Source organism: Ahaetulla prasina, chromosome 10 (genome assembly GCF_028640845.1).
Source record: "Ahaetulla prasina isolate Xishuangbanna chromosome 10, ASM2864084v1, whole genome shotgun sequence".
Lineage (NCBI taxonomy): Eukaryota > Metazoa > Chordata > Lepidosauria > Squamata > Colubridae > Ahaetulla > Ahaetulla prasina.
Genome location: NC_080548.1, coordinates 29,384,937 through 29,408,713, shown reverse-complemented (window position 1 = coordinate 29,408,713; position 23,777 = coordinate 29,384,937). Strand labels below are relative to the sequence as shown.

General features: G+C 44.3%; 1 protein-coding gene across 1 annotated transcript; it reads left to right on the top strand.

Annotated features, from left to right (window-relative positions):
- Positions 1–588: 588 nt before the first annotated feature.
- LOC131204572 (carcinoembryonic antigen-related cell adhesion molecule 8-like) lies at positions 589–22,373 on the top strand. The gene is made up of 7 exons (XM_058195964.1): positions 589–892; positions 2,359–2,640; positions 4,334–4,499; positions 16,610–16,758; positions 18,177–18,446; positions 19,358–19,618; positions 22,063–22,373. The coding sequence occupies exons 1-7, from the start codon at positions 589–591 to the stop codon at positions 22,371–22,373; spliced, it is 1,743 nt and encodes a 580-aa protein (XP_058051947.1).
- Positions 22,374–23,777: the final 1,404 nt, after the last annotated feature.

Sequence of the window (23,777 nt, the reverse complement as noted above, 5' to 3'; positions counted from 1 at the left end):
AGTGACTTCAGCAAGATATGTTTAGACTTTGCCTGACTCAGAGAATGCCAGAAAGCAGGTCCTTTATATAGGCCATGGGGTGTGGCTCCATGACTCAGCACTTATCCAGGCCTGTCCCTCCCTTCCTTCTGTTGCCGCCGTCTATCAAGTCTTCTGACGCGAGGGTCACTCCAGTCTGCAGCTGTTGGCAATTGACCTCCCTCAGGCTCACATGCTGTGGAGGAGGGGGAGGGGTCTAGTTGCTCCGTTTGCCTGGGCGTGGAGCCAGGGCTGGGGGCTGGAGATACTTCCTCCTCTTCAGCCTGTCTGGGCATGGAGCCAGGGCTGGGGCCGGGAGGCATACTAGGACATTCCTCCGTGTTCGGAAGCAGATAAGAAGGCCCCGGCTGCGGTGAGATCGGACGAGACACAACACTTTCTTCCATATATGCCTGGTAAATGCAGCTTGGATAGAATGTTTTGATTGAATGAATGTTTCTCTCTCTCTCTCTCTCTTTCCCCCCCCCCCTTCATGTGATAGTTTTCATCCTCAGCTCTAATTTCCTGTCGACCCAAGCCCAGGTAACAAAATACAACCTCGCCGTTTTCATGAATCCCTCAAATGCCATAGAAGGGCAGGGAATCAATTTGACCGTCGGTTCCGCCCCGACTGCCTTCTTTATCTGCAACTGGTATCGAGGGGGAGATAGTCAAAAAAATTTGATCGTCACCATCTACCTGCTTCCGTTAAGCGGCTACGTCTTTGGACCTGCCTACACTGGGCGAGAAACTCCAGGCCCGAATTGTTCTCTCCACCTTGAAAATCTAAACCAGGATGACTCTGGGATTTACACCGTGACCGAAGATGGGCCTTCTGTCCATGGAAAAGGAGAACTCAGCGTCGAGGTTCTAGGTATGAATTTTCTCTTGCCTTCCGCTTCGGCTGTCCCTCAGGAAAAAAATGCACCTGCCAATATCTGGTGAGGAACCAAAGGTTGACACCTGCCTTCAAAACCCCAAATATCAAATCGTACCCAATAATTTATTTATTTCTATCCCACCTTTATTGTTTTTACAAACAACTCAAGTTGGTGAACATATCCAATACACCTTTCTTCTCTTATTTTCCTGTAACAACAGCCCTGGGAGGGTGGGTTGGGCTGAGAGAGAGAGAGATTGGCCCAAAGTTACTCAGCTGGCATTCATGGCTAAACTTGGACTAGAACTCACAGTCTTGTAATGATTGGCTCAAAACCACCCCAGCTGGCTTTCATACCTGAGGCGGGACTAGAACTCACTGTCTCCTGGTTGATTGGCCTAAAACCACCCAACTGGCATTCATGCTTAAGGCAGGACTAGAACTCACCATCTCCTGGTGATTGGCTCAAAGTCACCCAACTGGCTTTCATACCTGAAGCGGGACTAGAACTCACTGTCTCCTGGTTGATTGGCCCAAAACCACCCAACTGGCATTCATACTTAAGGAGGGACTAGAACTCACCATCTCCTGGTAATTGGCTCAAAGTCACCCAGCTGGCTTTCATACCTGAGGCGGGACTAGAACTTACCGTCTCCTGGTTGATTGGCCCAAAGTCACCCAGCCAGATTTCATGGTTAACACGTAACTTGAACTCGTAGTATCCCATAATTCAGGGAATCACCAGGCAGTTATACCGGTTATACCTACCGGTTCGGAAGTGCACATGCGCGCTTTGACTCTCTGCACATGTGCAAACCTTTCTGCACATGCGCAGAGGGTAAAAAACAGGTTAGGTAAAGGTAAAGGTTCCCCTCGCACATATGTGCTAGTTGTTGCCGACTCTAGGGGGCGGTGCTCATTTCCATTTCAAAGCCGAAGAGCCAGCGGTGTCTGAAGACGTCTCCATGGTCATATGGCCGGCATGACTCAACACCAAAGGCGCACAGAACGCTGTTACCTTCCCATCAAAGGTGGTCCCTATTTTTTCTACTTGCATTTTTTATGTGCTTTCGAAACTGCTAGGTTGGCAGAAGCTGGGACAAGGAACGGGAGCTCACCCCGTTACACGGCAGCACTAGGGATTCGAACCGCCGAACTGCCGACCTTTCGATCAACAAGCTCAACGTCCTAGCCCCTGAGCCACCATGTCCCTAAAAAAAAAAAAAACAAGTTACTTCCTAGTTAAAATCAGGAAGTAATGATGACCGGGTGGTTGGTCGGAGCCTAGCGCTGCCTTCGCTACCTGTTCTCCGAACCTCCCGCCACCATCGCTCCCGGTTCGGCCGAACCAGTACGAACCGGTAGCATTTCACCCCTGCTTTATTCCACCTGATGTCAAATTTTGAGACTTAATCAGCCATGCGCCAATGCTCACGGTGGCCATTTTCTCTCTTTTTCAGCTCCGGGCTTACTACCCAAGCCGAGTATGTCCATCGTCCAGCTTTTCCGAGAGAATATGGATTCGGTCCATCTCAAGTGCGACACAACTGTGAGATTTGCAAATATCAGCTGGCTGCAGAATGGGAAACCCCTTAACTCCTGCCCTCGGATCCAGCTGTCCAATAATAACCAGACCCTCACCATACAGCCTGTTCTCCGTCATGATTCTGCCGCGTATCAGTGTCATATTTCCAACCCCTTGTCTGCTCAAAGGAGTGACGCCGCCACCATTTCGGTGATCTGTGAGTATTCACCTAATGGGCAGCTTTTCCTTTCCTGAGAGAAAGCTGCCAGAGGTTGCATATCGGTATGTGCAAGAGTGGGGAATCTATAAAAATAGCCCTTAAATTTATATACCGCTTCACGGTGCATGACAGCCCTCTCCAAGAGGTTTACAGAGTCAGCTTCTCGCCCCAAACAATCTGGGTCCCTCAGAATACAGAACAACAGAGTTGGAAGGGACCTTGGAGGTCTTCTAGTCCAATCCGCTGCTCCAGCAGTGAACTCTATATAGAACCATGGTGGCGTATTGGTTAGAATGAAGTATGGCGGGCAAACTCTGCCCACTGTCAGCAGTTCGATCCTGACCGGCTCAAGGTTGACTCAGCCATCCATCCTTCTGAGGTCAGTAAAATGAGAACCCAGATTGTGAGGGGCAAGAGGCTGACTCTGTAAATCGCTTAGAGAGGGGTGTAAAGCATTGTGAAGTGGTATATAAATCTAAGTGCAATTGCTATTGCTCTTTCTTTTCTCCTTCCTTCCTTCCTTCCTTCCTGCACGGTGGTTAGAATGCAGTATTGCAGGCTAACTCTGTCGGCTGCCAGCAGTTCAATCCTGTCCAGTTCAGGGTTGACTCGTCCTTCCATGGTCGATAAAACAAGGACCCAGATTGTCGGAAACAGGGCTGCTGAGATTTGTAAACTGCTCAGAGAGTGCGTAAAGCAATATGAAGCGGTATATTAGTCTAAGTGGTATTGCTATACCATTTCAAATATTTGTCCCATCTCTTCTTAAAAACCTCCAATGTTGGAGCACCCACAACGTCTGGAGGCAAGTCGTTCCACTGGTTAATTTTTCTCACTATAAGGAAATTCCTCCTTAGTTCTAGGTTGCTTCTCTCAATTAGTTTCCATCCATTGCTTCTTGTCCTGGTTTCTGGTGCTTTGGAATAGTATAGAATAGAATTTTTTATTGGCCAAGCGTGATTGGACACACAAGGAATTTGTCTTGGTGCATACGCTCTCAGTGTACATAAAAGAAAGGATACCTTCATCAAGGTACAACACTTACAACACTTAATGTCATAGGGTACAAATTTAACACTTAATGATAGTCATAGGCTACAAATAAGCAATCAGGAAACAATCAATATCAGTATAAATCGTAAGGATACAAGCAACCAAGTTACAGTCATAAGTGGAAGGAGATGGGTGATGGGAACAATGAGAAGATTAATACTAGTGCAGATTTAATAAATAGTTTGACAGTGTTGAGGGAATTATTTGTTTAGCAGAGTGATGGCGTTTGAGAAAAAACTATTCTTAGATCTAGTTGTTCTGGTGTGCAGTGCTTTGGAGAATAGCTTGACCCCCTCTTCTTTGGGGCAGCCCCTCAAATATTAAAACACTGCTATCATGTCATCGCTAGTCCTTCTTTTCACTAGATTAGACATGCCCCAATTCCTGAAACCGTTCTTCACACGTTTTATCCTCTGGTCCCCTAATCATCTTTGTTGCTCTTCTCTGCACTTTTTCCAGAATCTCTACATCTTCTTTATAAAATGGCGAGCAAAACCTAATGCGGTTTTGTTCGCCACGTTATCAAATATTGTTTTAAAAAATTATCTCGGAGAATTTTTAAGGTTCTTAAAGGGGACAAGGGAGGATGACCAACTGCTACAAGCCCCTGAACCTCTCCCTAAATTATGTTCCGCAGATGGTCCAGACCCTCCTGTCATCAAGATAACTGCCAAGTTCCTCACCCAACCCTCCAGCCAAAGACTCAACTGCAAAGCCAGGTCGTTTCCTGAAGCCGAGTATCGCTGGTTCCACAACGGGAAGGAATTCAGCAAGAAGGCCGAAGTTCTTCTAAAGAACATTCAGTCAGGGACTTACACTTGCCAGGCGACTAACCCTTTCACTCAGCTGAAGGAAAACACAACTTTAGAGATTGAATAGCTGCTGGGTAGCCGCTATCAGACCCTGATGTTGTCGAGGTTAGAACCACGTTTCTGTGGAGTCTGCTACACCTCAAATTGAAAGGGCTTGCTTTGGGGCGCTCAGCGTTCTCTGAGCTGGGTTGTTTTCTTGCAGACGTCTCAGGACCCAACTAGTTAACATCATCAGGGCTAGAAGGGAGTTGTTCTGCCCCCCTCACCTCCGTCCGAGCGATGGCTTAATTAGCCGGCACTATCAGCTCTGGCAGCAAAACTAGCGAGCATCTGCCAAGTGATTCTGTTATCTCCCTTGATGCCGATGAGTCACCCAGGAACAAACAGTGCTCTTAGTTAAGCAGTTGATTTTGCCTGCTACGAAGAGGCATAGCAGCCCTCGCTGGTTTTATATCCTGTGGGGTGTGGCTCCATGACTCGGCACTTCCTAGGCCTGCCCCACCCCTGCTTCTGTTGTTCCCACTTCTCCTGCCTATGAAACCTAGGGTCCAGCCAGGCCTGATTGCCATCAGCTGGGTCTGAAGGCATGGCCTGGCGGGGGAAAGAGTCAGGGGACGGAGGCCTCGTTATCTCCTCCACCTGGCCTGCCTCTGGCTCCTGAAGCTGAGCCAGGGGAGCCGGTGCTCCCAAGGTAAGTCCTGATGACCCTTCCCCCTCACTTTCCAAGTCACTTTCTGGCAGGGGGCATAGCTTTGGGGGCGCAGACACAACAGGAGTGGGGTTTGCTCTCTGTTTATAAACCTCGCTCTCTTCTAGCACTGGTGATGTTACGTGGCTGGGTAATGGAACGTCTGCAAGAAAACAACCAAGCTCAGATAGTACGAAGAAACCCACAGTCCTCATCCTCTTCCTCTTCCTCCTCCTCCTCCTCCTCCTCCACCATCACAAACCCCCTCCCTTCTAGCACTGATGATGTTACCTAATTGGGTCATGGAACGTCTGCAAGGAAACAACCAAGCTCAGAAGGCAGCGAGGAACCCCACAGTTCAACCCTGATCTACAAACATTCTCTTCTATAGCTATTCCTCATTTGAAGGCTCTAATTACCTGTTGGACCTGCATATGTCATTTCCGATTATCAAATAATATTTCTGATTCATTCTATGCACCACCTCCTCAGCTTTTCTTCTTAGTAAGGCGCAATGATTATGATGGGATGAATAAATGAAAAATAACACGTTTTCTCTAAAAAAATTAGTTAAAAGAGCTGAGACTATTTGCCATACACAACACCCAGGACCTATCAGAGAGTAAGGGGTACCACCAGTGGCAGGTTTCAAAATGTTTTACTACCGGTTCTGTGGGTGTGGTTTAGGGGGCGTGGCATGGCTCAGTGGGCGTGGCTTGGTGGGCATGGCAGGGGAAGAATACTGTAAAATCTCCATTCTCACCCCACTCCAGGGGAAGGATACTGCAAAATCCCCATTTCCTCCCGATCAGCTGGGACTCAGGAGGCAGAGAATAGATGGGGGCCGGTCAGAATTTTTACTACCGGTTCTCCGAACTACTCAAAAGTTCCGTAGCCGGTTCTCCAGAACTGGTCAGAGCCTGCTTAAACCCCACCTCTGGGTATCAAAATACATCCTCCCCTTTTCAAACTTAGAGGGACTTTTCTCTTCAATCCATATTTTCTCTGAGCTAATCGTTTACAACGTCACATTTTGCGACCTTCTGACACGCAAACGGGGAAGCCAAATTCGCTTAAAAACCGTGTTACTAACTAAACGTAAAAGTAAGGTTCTACATTTAGGCCAAAAAAACAAAATGCACCAGTACCGTATATGTGGTACCTTGCTCAATAGTAGTACCTGTGAGAGGGATCTTGGAGTCCTAGTGGATAACCATTTAGATATGAGCCAGCAGTGTGCAGCAGCTGCTAAAAAAGCCAACACAGTTCTGGGCTGCATAAACAGAGGGATAAAATCAAGATCACGTGAAGTGTTAGTGCCACTTTATAATGCCTTGGTAAGGCCACACTTGGAATATTGCATCCAGTTTTGGTCGCCACGATGTAAAAAAGATGTTGAGACTCTAGAAAGAGTGCAGAGAAGAGCAACAAAGATGATTAGGGGACTGGAGGATAAAACATAAGAAGAACGGTTGCAGGAACTGGGTATGTCTAGTTTAACAAAAAGAAAGACTAGGGGAGACATGATAGCAGTGTTCCAATATCTCAGGGGCTGCCACAAAGAAGAGGGAGTTGGGCTGTTCACCAAAGCACCTGAGGGTAGAACAAGAAGCAATGGGTGGCAACTCATCAAGGAGAGAAGCAACTTAGAACTAAGGAGAAATTTCCTGACAGTTAGAACAATTAATAAGTGGAACGACTTGCCTTCAGAAGTTGTGAATGCTCCAACACTGGAAATTTTTAAGAAAATGTTGGATAACCATCTGACTGAGATGGTGTAGGGTTTCCTGCCTGGGCAGGGGGTTGGACTAGAAGGCCTCCAAGGTCCCTTCCAACTCTGAAGTTATGTTATGTTATATGTAAACCCCTGCGGCAAGCAGAGTCGTAAAATGGAGCAAAACTCGCTCAACAAATGTTACGCTTAGCAATGGAAATGTTGGGCCGAATTGCGGCTGGACTTCGAGGACTACCTGAGTACTAAAACTTGCCCATTAGAAACCGGTATTGTCCGGATTTGAACGGATAATATGGAGGATGCCCCCAAGGAATCTGAGAAGAGTGGGTCGAAGAGAACTGGTGAGCCCCACCCCATTCCTGTCCCACCCTGGTCCTCAGCTCTCCGCAAGGCAAACAGCTCGGTCAGCGATGTGGAATGCCAGGAACCGATCCATTTTTAAGCATCCCAAGATCACCACCCTGGCAATAAACCATAAAAGCCATCACTTTTTCGCCGAATTTGAGACATTGGGTTTTCCCGTGACACCATTTTGATATATTTTTTTTCAGTTTTACTTCCTTCAACATTTTTATTGCCTGGGCAAATATTTTAATTATCTGGCTTACGGGGTGCACCTTTTTTTTTTTTGTTTAATTAAAAATTTTAATAGACAGACTTAATGGGAACTGAACAAAAAGGAAAGTTCCAGAAAGTGGGGAGGGTGGGGGGGGGGGGGAAAGGAGAAGAGAAAGAGAAAAAAGAAAGGAAAACCAGAACGGTTTATATTAGCGGGTATTTTTTTCCCCCATGATGTTTACTAAAGCGCCTTCATAAAACATAACATAACATCAGAGTTGAAAGGGACCTTGGAGGCCTTCTAGTCCAACCCCCTGCCCAGGCAGGAAACCCTACACCATCTCAGACAGATGGTTATCCAACATTTTCTTAAAAATTTCCAGTGTTGGAGCATTCACAACTTCTGCAGGCAAGTCGTTCCACTTATTAATTGTTCTAACTGTCAGGAAATTTCTCCTTAGTTCTAAGTTGCTTCTTTCTTTGACCAGTTTCCACCCATTGCTTCTTGTTCTACCCTCAGGTGCTTTGGTAAACAGCCTGACTCCCTCTTCTTTGTGGCAGCCCCTGAGATATTGGAACACAGCTATCATGTCTCCCCTAGTCCTTCTTTTTGTTAAACTAGACATACCCAGTTCCTGCAACCGTTCTTCATATGTTTTAAGCCTCCAGTCCCCTAATCATCTTTGTTGCTCTTCTCTGCACTCTTTCTAGAGTCTCAACATCTTTTTTACATTGTGGCGACCAAAACTGGATGCAATATTCCAAGTGTGGCCTTACCAAAGCATTATAAAGTGGTATTAACACTTCACGTGATCTTGATTCTATCCCTCTGTTTATGCAGCCCAGAACTGTGTTGGCTTTTTTAACAGCTGCTGCACACTGCTGGCTCCTATCTAAATGGTTGTCCACTAGGACTCCAAGATCCCTCTCACGGTTGCTGGTGTGCGGTTGCTGGTAAATGTGGCAATGAATTGTGTGTGTGTGTGTGTGTGTGTGTGTGTGTGTGTGTGTGTGTTGGGTGTGAAAGGGCTCCTCCACACCCTTGCCATGAGGAAGGTATTAAGAATTTGAACGGTCCGAAATCACGTTAGCTGGCTTCTGGGTTTTTCAGTTTCTAGCCCGGTGCCTTTAACCGTTCCCCGAAATTGCTTCTCACAGAATACTCGATATGCAACCGCTCACTTAATGACCATTCAAATTTACAACCGCGCTGAAAAAAAAGTGACTTAGGTCCAGTCCTCGTACTTATGACCATTGCAACATCCTCACAATCATGGGATCAAAATGTAGGGGCTTTACAACTCGCATGTATTTATGTATTTAGCGTCCCGGAGTCCCACAATCACCGCTTGCGATCTTCCTAGCCAGCTTCCGGCGAACAAAGCCAATGGGGGAATCTGGATTCACTTAATGACCCTGTGACTCACTTAACAACTGCAGTGATTCGCTCAATAACCGTGGCAAGAAAGGTTGTAATATGAGGCAAAATTCGCTTAACAACTGTCTCACTTAGCAACAGAAATTTTGGCCTCAATTGTGGCTGTAAGTCGAGGACTACTTGTTAACCTGGGCCGGATAGCTCAGGCTGGTAAAGCCTGTTATTAGAACACAGCAGCCTGCAATTACTACAGGTTCAAGCCCGGCCCAAGGTTGACTCAGCCTTCCATCCTTTATAAGGTAGGTAAAATGAGGACCCAGATTGTTGGGGGGGGCAATAAGTTGACTTTGTAAAAATATACAAATAGAATGAGACTATTGCCTTACACACTGTAAGCCGCCCTGAGTCTTCGGAGAAGGGCGGGGTATAAATGTAAACAAAAAAAAAAAAACCCTATAAAAATGAAACCAAGAACACCCCGTGTTATATTATTCTTACTAATATATGGATGATTTCTTATCCCTGGATATATATTTGTGTTTACAAAGACAAAATGATCATTTTTTTTAGCCGGTCAGCCTGAAATTTATCATACTAAAACCGTGCCCATGGGAAAAGTTGGCCACACAATCATTTTTGATAAAAGGATCTGTGTTTTGAAGAATAAATCCCTCTGGATTGTCACTTGGAGCAGTGAATCATGTTGTGTTCATATCCCATTCTTTTATTTCTTTCCAAAATTAATATTCTGCGCGAGCCTAATGGACTGTGGAAGAAGACGGGGGGAGCAACAGAAATAAAATATGAAAGACAATCATCCCATAAAGTTTAAAATATGACAGCGTGCAAAGAAACAATTAAGGGCCCAAAGCACACTAAATTATGGTGGTTTTCAGATGTTTGCAAAATGCAAGCAAAGTGGGGGCTATTTGTATCTCCAGAATAGGGGATGGGTAGGTGGGTGGGTCGGCAGAATATTCCAAATATTGGGAACTCCTGTATTAACAAATAAGCAAAAACGGCAGGTGTTTGAGAACAGCAATAAAGATAATTAGGGGACTGGAGGTTAAAACATATGCAGGAACTGGGTGTGTCTAGTTTAATGAAAAAAAGGACTAGGGGTGACATGATAGCCGTCTTCCAATATCTCAGGGGTTGCCACAAAGAAGAGGGATCAACCTAGTCTCCAAAACACCTGAAGGCAGGACAAGAAGCAATGGGTGGAAATTAATCAAGGAGAGAAGCAACCTAGAACTAAGGAGACATTTCCTGACAATCAGTCAGTGGAACGACTTGCCTTCAGAAGTTGTGGGTGCTCCATTACTGGAGGCTTTTAAGAAGAGATTGGACAACTATTTGTCTGGAATGATATAGGTTCTCCTGCTTGAGTAAGGGGTTGGACTAGAACAGGGGTCTCCAACCTTGGTCCCTTTAAGACTTGTGGACTTCAACTCCCAGAGTTCCTCAGCCAGCTTTGCTGGCTGAGGGACTCTGGGAGTTGAAGTCCACAAGTCTTAAAGGGACCAAGGTTGGAGACCCCTGGACTAGAAGACCTGCAAGATTCCTTCCAATATTGTTATTCTGTCATTTGCAATGGGGTGGGGGTGGGGGAAGGACCATGTTTTTGTGTTTCCCCTCCCAAATTGTTCAAACACAGGTTACCAAACCCACCAATTCTACATTTCTCAAACCTCAACCACTTTGAGTGGTGTGGATCTCAACTCTCAGAATTTCCCAGCCGGTCAGATATCTGGAAATGGAAGCTCATCCATTTCAAAACGGCTAACTAACATTGAACCAGGCTTTCCGGTGAATGAATCTTTTCAGAAAGCTCCCCGCAACCCACGCCCACATCTATGCACATACCTATACAGGGCATGTGGTCAGAAAAGTCAAAGGGCCTCTGGTGGCTCAACAGACTAATGCAGTCTGTTATTAACACAGCTGCTTGCAATTACTGCCGGTTCTAGTCCCACCAGGCCCAAGGTTGACTCAGCCTTCCATCCTTTATAAGGTAGGTAAAATGAGGACCCAGATTGTTGGGGGCAATAAGTTGACTTTGCATATAATATACAAATTATACAAAATATACAAATATACAAATCAACAGTAGAAACCTTCAAATTTCTGGGTTCTATCATATCGCAAGATCTCAAATGGACAGCTAACATCAAAAACATCATTAAAAAAGGACAACAAAGAATGTTCTTTCTGCGCCAACTCAGTAAGCTCAAACTGCCCAAGGAGCTGCTGATCCAGTTCTACAGAGGAATTATTGAGTCTGTCATTTGCACCTCTATAACTGTCTGGTTCGGTTCTGCAACCCAACAAGAAAAACACAGACTTCAGAGGATAATTAGAACTGCAGAAAAAATAATTGCTACCAACTTGCCTTCCATTGAGGACCTGTATACTGCACGAATCAAGAAGAGGGCCGTGAAAATATTTGCAGATCCCTCGCATCCTGGACATAAACTGTTTCAACTCCTACCCTCAAAACGACGCTATAGAGCACTGCACACCAGAACAACTAGACACAAGAACAGTTTTTTCCCGAAGGCCATCACTCTGCTAAACAAATAATTCCCTCAACACTGTCAGACTATTTACTGAATCTGCACTACTATTAATCGTTTCATAGTTCCCATCACCAATCTCTTTCCACTTATGACTGTATGACTATAACTTGTTGCTGGCAATCCTTATGATTTATATTGATATATTGATCATCATTTGTGTTGTAAATGTTGTACCTTGATGAACATATCTTTTCTTTTATGTACACTGAGAGCATATGCACCAAGACAAATTCCTTGTGTGTCCAATCACACTTGGCCAATAAAAATTCTATTCTATTCTATTCTAAATGGATGAAGACTATTGCTAACATAGTGTAAGCCACCCTGAGTCTTCGGAGAAGGGCGGGATATAAATGCAAATTAAAAAAAAAAAAAGATGGCAGCCAACAGAAGCGCCGCCTGTTGGTCGCGATCTATTGTGATCGTCATCTTCATTTTTTGGGGGGTGGGGGGGATGTTTGCAGACCCCTCAGCCCAGAGAACAAGCAAGATATAGCATGATAAAATGAGAGCAAACAAAGTATTCGGCTCACCCATTCTTTTAGCAACCGTCACAACCAGCAAATTATCTTATCTTATCTAATATCTTATCTTAATCTTAATATCTTAATATCTTATCTTATCTTAATATCTTATCCAATATCTCAGGGGCTGCCACAAAGAAGAGGGAGTCGGGCTGTTCACCAAAGCACCTGAGGGTAGAACAAGAAGCAATGGGTGGAAACTGGTCAAAGAAAGAAGCAACTTAGAACTAAGGAGGAATTTCCTGACAGTTAGAACAATTAATCAGTGGAACGACTTGCCTGCAGAAGTTGTAAATGCTCCAACACTGGAAATTTTTAAGAAAATGTTGGATAACCATCTGTCTGAGATGGTGTAGGGTTTCCTGCCTGGGCAGGGGGTTGGACTAGAAGGCCTCCAAGGTCCCTTCCAACTCTGATGTTATGTTATGTTATGTTAAATTCTGCTCAAATCTGGAAGGTGAATCCTGTTGCTTCCATCCTTACCGTTCCGACTTAAAAACTTTCTCTCTCACACACACACACACACCCAAAAGTCATTTTGCAAAGGCAAAGCCTGCACTGCTACAAAAACAAATAATAATCTCGTGGTGCGACGAGCTTCAATATTATTTATCACAACATGGGCTGTGTGTTCCTTTTGTCTTTTGTCCGTACGAGCAGGAATAGGCCGGCCTCGGTTTGTAGCTGATGTTACTGCTATAACACAGGACGAAAGAAAATAGTCAAAACAGAAGAAATAAAAAAAAAAAACCCAATGTACTCAGAAAATAAATAAACCCACCAACATAGAAGGAAAAAAAAAAAGCGAAAGGCACAAGAACGGAACTGACATCCCGATATTTAAAAATAAGCATGGGTTGTCCTCGACTTACAATCACAATTGAGCCCCAGATTTCTGTTACTAAGTGAGATGTTTGTTAAGTGAATTTAGCCCTGCAATGGTTGTTAAGTGAGAAAAACAGTCGTAAGTCACATTTTTCAGGGCCGTTGCCACTGTACGGGCACTGAACGAACTATTGTAAGTCGAGAACTTCCTGTATTTAGGGGCCAGAAAAGAAAGCTCTGAAATCTTTTCAGCACACGTGGTATTTTATCTTATTTTAAATGGAATTGAAAACAGCTAATTTTGGGGAGTGGGGTAGATTGGAGGATAGGTTTTTAATAGTACCATCTTGGAATGAGCAACCTTGGAACCTCTTTGTAGATGCAAAATGTTTGGATTTTTTTAAACCTGGGTTTTCTTTTTTTTTTTCTTTTTATGTAATAGAATAGAATAACAGAGTTGGAAGGGACCTTGGAGGTCTTCTAGTCCAACCTCCTGCTTAGGCAGGAAACTCTACACCACTTCAGACAAATGGTTATCCAACCTCTTCTTAAAAACTTCCAGTGTTGGAGCATTTACAACTTCTGGAGGCAAATTGTTCCACTGATTAATCGTTCTCACTGTCAGGAAATTTCTCCTTAGTTCTAGGTTGCTTCTCTCCTTGATTAGTTTCCACCCATTGCTTCTTGTCCTGCCTTCAGCTGCTTTGGAGAAGAGCTTGACTCCCTCTTCTTTGGGGCAGCCCCTGAGATATTGGAAGACTGCTATCATTTCCTTGACATATAATGTTCTTGACATCCTTCAACAATGACAATGATAGTGAAAAATGCTCGGAATATAACTTATATAATCGAATTAAATCTTTATTGCCAGCACAGTATACAACGTCTTTGTCCTTCCATCCCTTTAGAGTCAGGGCTAAATTATATGTGCAAAAGGCAGCACAAACACATAAATTGGAGCCCTTTGTAACTAGTAAACCTGCATTGAACATCGAACGATGCTTTCACGTGAACTGGAATGACTCATGTTCTTTTAGCAAATAATATATATATATATATATAGACAAATATACATTCTAATTCTGAATGTACTGTATGTGCATTCCTTATTTTTCCATTGCAGCTTGGACATCCAGCCACACCTCATTGGGAAGGGCAGGTAGGTGTTGGCTCGTTTGGAGAAGGTGACCACATACCGGTTTCCTGACAGATAAAAGCTTGAATCTTCCTGGTGGTACCAGATTTGGTTTTGAACAAAAGAAGAGGAAGGTTTAGTGGCCTCCCAGTGCGGAGAAAGTCACCTTGCTCAATGGATGGTGTACGGCGTAACCTTGGAGGGAGAAGCTCCTGGTGGATGGTGCTTTGGGCAGGTATGGATGAGAAGCTCAAGTAAGGAGGGGATGGATGCAGTGGTGGGATTCAGCCAGTTCGCACCACGTTGGGAGAACCGGTTGTTACTTTCTGAGCTGTTTGGCGAACTGGTTGTTGGAAGAAATCATTAGGGCAGAGAACCGGTTGTTAAATTACTTGAATCCCACCACTGGCTGGATGTGATCTTTAGTGGAGGAATAAGGTCCTCATTACAATTCCTGGTGTATCTACCTGGGTTCTGCTGGATGGTTCTGTTGCTTGATATCCATGCCAGCTTTATTTTACAAAACAGGGGCTTTATTACCGATGATTTTTTTAAATAGATTTTATTATTATTGTTAAACATGCAAAAAATTCATTGTCTGCCTAAACATTGTGTTGTCTGGGTACAGTTAATTTTGAGAAATAATAACGATAATAATAACAATGATATTCATAACATTAATAATAATCACTTAATAGTAGTAGTAGTAGTATTTGCTTATTCAGTTTAGTAAACCTTTCTTATATAATTGATCATTCTCTTAAGCATTTAAATTTCTGTTACCGTGTTTCCCCGAAAATAAGACCCTGTCTTATTATTATTTTTTTTGAACCCCAAAATAAGTGCTTGGCCTTATTTTCGGGGAGGTTTTATTATTTTGGGGCACACGGAGCAAGACGGGGCTCCTCTTGCCATCTTACCTGATTTCCAGCTCTGTCTCCCTAACCCTAACCAGAGGAAATGGTGGGGACCGGCTGCGCATGCGGTGAAATATTTTCTGAGAGGGCTTATTTTAGTGCATGAGTTCAAAAGCTCGATTGAGCTTATTATCTGGAGAGGTCTTATTTTCGGGGAAACAGGGTAGTTAGCCATTGGTAAAACAAATCCCATGTTAAAAAGTATTCTGTTTCTTCCTTCGCCTTAATTTTAAGTGTTAATCTATCCATTTCTGCACATTCTGATATTTTTTTTATTACACTTTCATCTGTAGGGAATCTCTTAATTTTTCCACTGATGATTGTTATTGATTTAGTTTTGGTTATGGAGTCTCAAAATCCATGGAAGTGCCAAAGGTCCACTTTTCCATGTCTCAGAAGGCAATGAATGTTTTTCTGAATTAACATTTAGCCATTATAAGGTTCTCTGGTGTCATTAACTTATGCATAGCTTGCTTGACTTGGGATTAGCATGTCATGCGAAACCAACCACAGTGGTTTAGTTTAGTTTAGTTTAGTTTAGTTTAGTTTAGTTTAGTTTAGTTTAGTTTAGCTTAGTTTAGTTTAGTTTACTAAACTGGCTGAGGAATTCTGGGAGTCGAAGTCTACAAGTCATAAAGTTGCCAAGGTTGGAGACCCCTGCTCTAGAGCGCTGTTAATTTGTTAGTTAAATTTTCTGAAGATGAAACTCAAATATTTTAGCCACCTAATGAGAAGGAAGGACTCACTGGAGAAGAGCCTAATGCTGGAAAAGGTTGAGGGCAAAAGATGAAGGGGACGACAGAGAAGGAAGTGGCTGGATGGAGTCACTGAAGCTATCAGCGTGAGCTTAAATGGACTCCAGAGGATGGTAGAGGACAGGAAGGCCTGGAGGAACATTGTCCATGGGGTTGCGATGGGTCGGAAACATCTTCGTAACTAACAACAACAGCAAAGATAGATACTGTAGATAGATAGATAGATAGATAGATAGATAGATAGATAGATAGATAGATAGATAGATAGATAGATAGATAGATAGATAGATAGATAGATCCAAGGGACTCCTGCGAGTCCCTTGGACTGCAAGGCGACCCAACCGGTCAGTCCTGGAGGAGATCAACCCTGACTGCTCTTTAGAAGGCCAGATCCTGAAGAGGAAACTGAAATCCTTTGGCCACCTAATGAGAAGGGAGGACTCACTGGAGAAGAGCCTAATGCTGGGAACGATTGAGGGCGAAAGAAGAAGAAGGGGACGACAGAGAACGAGGTGGCTGGATGGAGTCACTGAAGCAGTAGGCGTGAGCTTAAATGGACTCCAGAGGATGGTAGAGGACAGGAAGGCCTGGAGGAACGTTGCCCATGGGGTTGCGATGGTTCGGACATGATTTTGCAACTAACAACGAAGTTAAACAAATTACGGGTTGACCAGATGTTGTGTGTGTGTGTGTGTGTGTGTGTGTGTGTGTGTGTGTGTTAAATTCCTTCAAGTGTTATCCACGTTGCTTTTTCTTCTTCTTCTTTTTTAATTGGTTGATGGCGTTTTCTAATTTCTCCTGCGGGATACTAAGGGTGGCTTTATTGATATGAGGATCTGGACCCCTGTGATGGAGCATGCAAAACATCGTCCAGAAACCTTTTCTGCAATTCAATTTTAGGAAGGGGGTCTTTTGCTTGATGACATGTGCTTTACTGAGACTCTCTCGTTTCCCTCCCTCCGTCCCTCTTTCTCCTTTCAACCTGCAGGCGCCATCCTCCATTGCAGTTTCCACATGGCTCAAGCTGAAGAAACAATTCCTATTAAGGCAGTTCCTCCAAATCCAATGGAGACCCAAGAGGTCCTGCTGATCCCACCGGTTCCCCCGGATGATACTTTCCTCTGCAACTGGATCCGCCAGCTAACAGAGACTGAGGGTCAATTAATCATGACGGTGATACTGACTTCACCAGTTGTAAACCAACCCGGACCAGGATATACTGGGAGAGAAACGGTCTACCCCAACTGCACCCTTCACATCAAGAATTTAAGATTAAATGATACTGCAACCTATGTGCTTTCAGTTGTAGGATCTACAACTTCTAATAGAAATATAAGCTTAAATGTCCAACGTAAGAGTTGTTAACCTTTCTGTTATTATTTTTAATTTTGAGACAGGGAGGCCATTCAGAGTTCCACCAACACATGTGTGGAAACATCTGGCTCGGTTATTCAGCTGAAGATGGAGACTTCTCATGAAGTCCTGCATGACTGCATGCCTTCCTCCTTGTGATTTTTTTCCAGGAGGATCTGAAGACGTGGTTTTTTGCCAGCGGGCCTGGGGACCCCAAGTTGATCCGGGGAGGCAGTCAAATGGCTTATATGATTGTGTTTGTGGTGGTCATGGGGTGGGGTGTTTCTGATGGTTGATTTCTAATGGTGTACAATGCAGTGGTGGGATTCAATTTTTTTTTTACTACCGGTCCTGTGGGTGTGGCTTGGTGGTTGTGGCTTGGCACCTGTGGTGGCCTGCGCGGCTCCCCCAGGACTCCGGTTTTGGCTGGAACGGCCTCCTGTAGCCAGTGGTGGGATTCAGCCGGTTCGCACCTATTCGGGAGAACCGGTTTTTAGCTTTCTAAGCAGTTCGGAGAACCGGTGGTTGGAAGAAATCTTCTTTTGTTTTTTTCCACTTTACAGGGCTAATCCTGTAAGGAAGGCAGGAAGGAAACATTCTGGTGGTGTTTCTAGCTTAATCTTTATTGCCCTGCTTACAGAAACCGCCTCTCTGGTTTAACCCTTATTACATTGTAACAGCTAAGGTGAAGCGCCCATCGATGTGAGTGAAGTTGAGCTGGCCACACCCAGTGGTGGGATTCAGCCAGTTCGCACCACTTCGGGAGAACCGGTTATTAACTTTCTGAGCAGTTTGGTGAACTGGTGGTTGGTAAGAAATCATTAGGGCAGAGAACCGGTTGTTAAATTATTTGAATCCCACCACTGGCCACACCCACACAGTCACATGATTACCGAGCCACGCCTACCCAGCTAGTCATTAGGGTAGAAAACCGGTTGTTAAATTATTTGAATCCCACCACTGCCTGTAGCGCTCTGCCAGTGAAAATGGGCATGCCTCCCACCATGCTCCATTTTGGATGCGAGAGGCACCGTGGACCAGTCCTTTGCTGTTTCCAAGGTGGCCCCATGGGTCAGATCTAAATACCCTGCGGGCCAGATCCAGCCCGCAGGCCTTGAGTTTGACACCCCTGGCCTAGGGCCTCCGGTTGTGCATATCACACTTTGGTTTCTCTCACTGCACACAGTTTGCTGGTAATAATCGCCTCCCTTCCGTCTGCAGAGTTTGTGCGGGAGCCGAATGTCATCATCACTCCAGCCCCTTTCCTGATGGAATTTCAGTCCATTCAGCTACGCTGCAATACAAGCATCACTCAAGACGTTAGCTGGTTTAAGGACGGAGACTCTCTCGGCAATGGCCAAAATCTCACAGATTCCAACCGGGTCCTCTCCATCGCCTCGCTAAAGCGGACGGACACCGGGAAATACCAGTGCCAAGTCTTCAACGGTATCACTACGGTCAAAAGTGAACCGGAATACCTCAGCGTGATCTGTGAGTATTTGGGGTCCATTTTCCTCCAGCTCAGTTTTACATGTCACCTACAGAACTGCTATTTTCATTGCAGGGTCTCTGTAGAGGACATGTTAAAATCCTTCTGGCACAGGAGACGTCCTCTGTCGTAATTGGTGGGGGGAGGCGCAGAACCTAAAGAGAGAATAAGCTCTACTCTTTCAAAAACAGCCTTGTCAAGAGAAAGAAAGAAAGAAAGAAAGAGAGAGAGAGAGAGAGAGAGAGAGAGAGAGAGAGAGAGAGAGAGAAAGAAAGAAAGAAAGAAAGAAAGAAAGAAAGAAAGAAAGAAAGAAAGAAAGAAAGAAAAAAAGAGGGAGGGAGGGAGGGAGGGAGGGAGAAAGGAGAGGAGAGGAGAGGAAAGAAAAGGAAAGGAAAGGAAAGGAAAGGTAAGGAAAGGGGGAGGGAGGGAGGGAAGATTCAAAGGAAAGATTGGAAGGAAGGAAGGAAGGAAGGAAGGAAGGAAAGAAGGAAAGAAGGAAAGAAGAGAAGTTTTAAAGGCAAGATTAAAAGGAAGAAAGGAGGGAGGGAGGGAAGGAAGGAAGGAAAGAAGGAAAGAAGGGAAGTTTTAAAGGCAAGATTAAAAGGAAGAAAGGAGGGAGGGAAGGAAGGAAGGAAAGAAAGATTCAAAGGCAAGATTGGAAGGAAGGAAGGAAGGAAGGAAGGAAGGAAAGATTCAAAGGAAAGATTCAAAGGAAAGATTCAAAGGAAGAAAGGAGGGAGGGAGGGAGGGAAGGAAGGAAAGAAAGAAATTTCCAGTTGTCTCTTGAAAAAAAACACCCCACTTTTGGGACAATCAAGACTCTGCTTGCTCTTGCGTGTGAACGGTTGGAAGTAGTCCGCCGAAATCCTTCCGTTCAAATCCAAATTTTCCTGCATTGCCTCTTCGTCCTTAGATGGTCCAGAGGTACCTGTCATCACTCCAAATAAAGCCTGCCATGAAGAAGACGTAAACATCAAACTCACCTGTCGGGCTGCTTCCTGGCCCGAGCCTCAGTATACTTGGTACCGTGATAATGTCCTGATAGATTTCGGGCCCAAATTATTCATCGAAAACTTCAACGAGAGCCAAGCCGGGATCTACATCTGCGAAGCCATGAATGACCTCCTTCAAAAACAGTCGAGAAGCAATAGTCAGCACATTCACTTGAAGAAAAGTACGTAGGATCATTGGGTTCAACGCGTCTGGTCCCTTGTGACTGTGGGTCTGGGGCCGAGCCCCCTTTCACCAGCACTGTTTGTGGGACCACCTGCCACAACTGAAATCAGTGACACCCCCCCTCCCTCCCCCGTAATCTTTTGGGTACCAGGGACCGGTTCTGTGGGGGAGAGATTTTTCTGTGGACTGGAAGGGCCGAGGTTTCGCATGCTGTCTGTATCCCTAGGGGATGGGGCTTCGCTTGTTTGCGTGGCCTAGTTTCTGGCATGCCATGGCCCAGTGCCAGTCCACGGATTGGGAGTTATCCAAATCCTCCAAATAGAATAGAATAGAATAGAATAGAATAGAATAGAATAGAATAGAATAGAATAGAATAGAATAGAATAGAATAGAATAGAATAGAATAGAATAGAATAGAATTTTTATTGGCCAAGTGTGATTGAACACACAAGGAATTTGTCTTGGTGCCTATGCTCTCAGTGTACATAAAAGAAAAGATACGTTCATCAAGGTACAACATTTACAACACAAATGATGATCAATATATCAATGTAAATCATAAGGATTGCCAGCAACAAGTTATAGTCATACAGTCATGAGTGGAAAGAGATTGGTGATGGGAACTATGAAACGATTAATAGTAGTGCAGATTCAGTAAATAGTCTGACAGTGTTGAGGGAATTATTTGTTTAGCAGAGTGATGGCCTTCGGGAAAAAACTGTTCTTGTGTCTAGTTGTTCTGGTGTGCAGTGCTCTATAGCGTCGTTTTGAGGGTAGGGGTTGAAACAGTTTATGTCCAGGATGCGAGGGATCTGCAAATATTTTCACGGCCCTCTTCTTGATTCGTGCAGTATACAGGTCCTCCATGGAAGGCAAGTTGGTAGCAATTATTTTTTCTGCAGTTCTAATTATCCTCTGAAGTCTGTGTTTTTCTTGTTGGGTTGCAGAACCGAACCAGACAGTTATCGAGGTGCAAATGACAGACTCAATAATTCCTCTGTAGAATTGGATCAGCAGCTCCTTGGGCAGTTTGAGCTTCCTGAGTTGGCGCAGAAAGAACATTCTTTGTTGTCCTTTTTTAATGATGTTTTTGATGTTAGCTGTCCATTTGAGATCTTGCGATATGATAGAACCCAGAAATTTGAAGGTTTCTACTGTTGATACTGTGTTGTCAAATAGAAACGAACTTTGACTCCATTGGTTGAGAAAGGTATTAGAGATCAACTGTAGAGGGAGTTGTCGACTTCTGACCACATTCGAGTCCAAAATACCTGTTGCTAAGTGAGACAGTTGTTAGACAGTTGTTTAATAGGAAGAAGCAAGATTCACTTGATAACCGTGTTACTAAGTTAACAACTGCAGGGATTCACTGAACAGCTGTGGCAGGAAAGGACATAGAATGAGGCAAAATTCATTTGAAAAACCGTCTTGCTTAGCCGTGGAAATGTTGGGCGCAATTGTGGTTCTAAGAGAAGCACTGCCCGTAATAAACAAATGTATTTATTTGTTTGCTGGTATCTCGCCTGTATCGTTTTTACAAATCACTCAAGGTGGGGAACATATCGGAAACTCCTTCCTATTTTCCCCACAACAACAATCCTGTGAGGTGGGTTGGGCTGAGATAGAGGGAGGAGTCCAAGGTCATCCAGCTGGTTTCATGCCTAAGGCAGGACTAGAACTCACCATCTGGTGATTGGCCCAAAGTCATTCAATTGATTTTCATATCTAAAGCAGGACTAGAACTCACCATCTCCCGGTGATTGGCCCAAAGCTATTCAACTAGCTGTCATATCTAAGGCAGGACTAGAACTCACCATCTCCTGGTGATTGGCCCAAAGCTATTCAACTAGCTGTCATATCTAAGGCAGGACTAGAACTCACCATCTCCTAGTGATTGGCCCAAAGTCATTCAATTGACTTTCATATCTAAAGCAGGACTAGAACTCACCATCTCCCGGTGATTGGCCCAAAGCTATTCAACTAGCTGTCATATCTAAGGCAGGACTAGAACTCACCATCTCCTGGTGATTGGCCCAAAGTCATTCAATTGATTTTCATATCTAAAGCAGGACTAGAACTCACCATCTCCCGGTGATTGGCCCAAAGCTATTCAAATAGCTGTCATATCTAAGGCAGGACTAGAACTCACCATCTCCTAGTGATTGGCCCAAAGGTATTCAACTGACTTTCATATCTAAAGCAGGACTAGAACTCACCATCTCCTGGTGATTGGCCCAAAGTCCCGCAGCTGTCTTTCATGGCTAAGGTGAGACTAGAACTCATGGTCTCCAGGTTTCTAGCCTGGTGCCTCAACCACTAGACCGAACTGCCTCTCCATTAATCCTCTCCATTCCTGCACTTTGCTTTTGTCATGTGTCACCCCAGGTCTCTTTCTCCTGGTGAGACCTTCTGCATCATCCGCTCTTTTTGCCCACCTTTCAGGTTGCGTGAGCGAGGTGACCGTCGATGGTCCATTAGAAGGCACAGAGGACCAAAGCACCTCCTTGACGTGCACAGCCCAAGGTGACAACGTTACGTATTTTTGGACGAAAGACAACCGGACCGTGAATGGAAATGGACGTATCATTTTGACAGAGAATGGCCAAAACCTCACTTTCAACCCATCTCATCGAACTGATGCTGCGCGCTATACGTGCCATGCTCACAACAGCTACTCTTCCAGTCAGAGCGATCCCGTTGCCTTAAGTATCATATGTGAGTCTGATCTTCTTATCTTGGATCATGCCATGTAGCTGATGTGCCTCACTTTGCGTTTGTGTTAAGAGTGGGGCAACCTCTCATATGGAGGTTAAAACATACGAAGAACGGTTGCAGGAATTGGGTATGTCTAGTTTCATGAAAAGAAGGACTAGGGGAGACATGATAGCAGTCTTCCGATATCTCAGGGGGTGCCACAAAGAAGATTTGGGGGGGGGGGGTCAACTTATTCTCCAAAGCATCAGAAGGCAGGACAAGAAGCCACAGATGGAAACTAATCAAGGAGAGAAGCAACTTAGAACTAAGGAGAAATTTCCTGACAGTTAGAACAATTAATCAGTGGAACAATTTGCCTCCAGAGGTTGTGAGTGCTCCAACACTGGAAGTTTTTAAGAAGATGTTGGGGCAACCATTTGTCTAAAGTGGTGTAGGGTTTCCTACTTGAGCAACGGGTTGGACTAGAACAGGGGTCACCAACCTTTTGGACCTCAAGGACCACTAAATTCATAATTTTAAATCCTACGGACCACTAATATGAATTTTTTAAAAAGATAAATAGTATTTAGTGCAATATAAAAAAATGCAATAATTTTTCTGCGGACCACCAAAGTTTTCTAATGAACGACCAGTGGTCCACGGATCACTGGTTGGTGACCACTGGACTAGAAGACCTCCGGGGTTCCTTTCCAACTCTATTCTGAATTGACTGAATTGGATATGTCTAGTTTAATGAAAAGAAGGGCTAGGGGAGACATGATAGCAGTCTTCCAATATCTCAGGGGCTGCCAGAAAGAAGAGGGGGGGTCAGCTTATTCTCCAAAGCACCTAAAGGCTAGAAAGAAGCAATGGATGGACATTATTCAAGGAGAGAAGCAACCTAGAACTAAGGAGAAATTTCCTGACAGTGAGAACGATTAATCAGTGGAACAATTTGCCTCCAGAAGTTGTGAATGCTCCAACACTGGAAGTTTTTAAGAAGAGATTGGACAACCATTTATCTGAAGTGGTGTAGGGTTTCCTGCATAAGCAGGGGGTTGGACTAGAAGACCTCCAAGGTCCCTTCCAACTCTGTTATTCTATTCTATTCTATTCTATTCTATTCTATTCTATTCTATTCTATTCTATTCTATTCTATTCTATCTACTCTCTATTCTATTACTCATTCCTTCCCCATCACTGGAGGCTTTTAAGAAGAGATTGGACAACCATTTGCCAGATATCATATAGAGTTTCCTGCTTGAGCAGGGGGTTGGACTAGAAGACCTCCAAGCTCCCTTCCACCTGTTATTCTATTGTTCTGTTATTCCTTCTTACTCTGGAACGGAAGAAAACTAGGAAGCTAGGAAAAGAATCAGCAACTAGAACACCTAGTGTTCTAGAATAGAATAGAATAGAATAGAATAGAATAGAATAGAATAGAATAGAATAGAATAGAATAG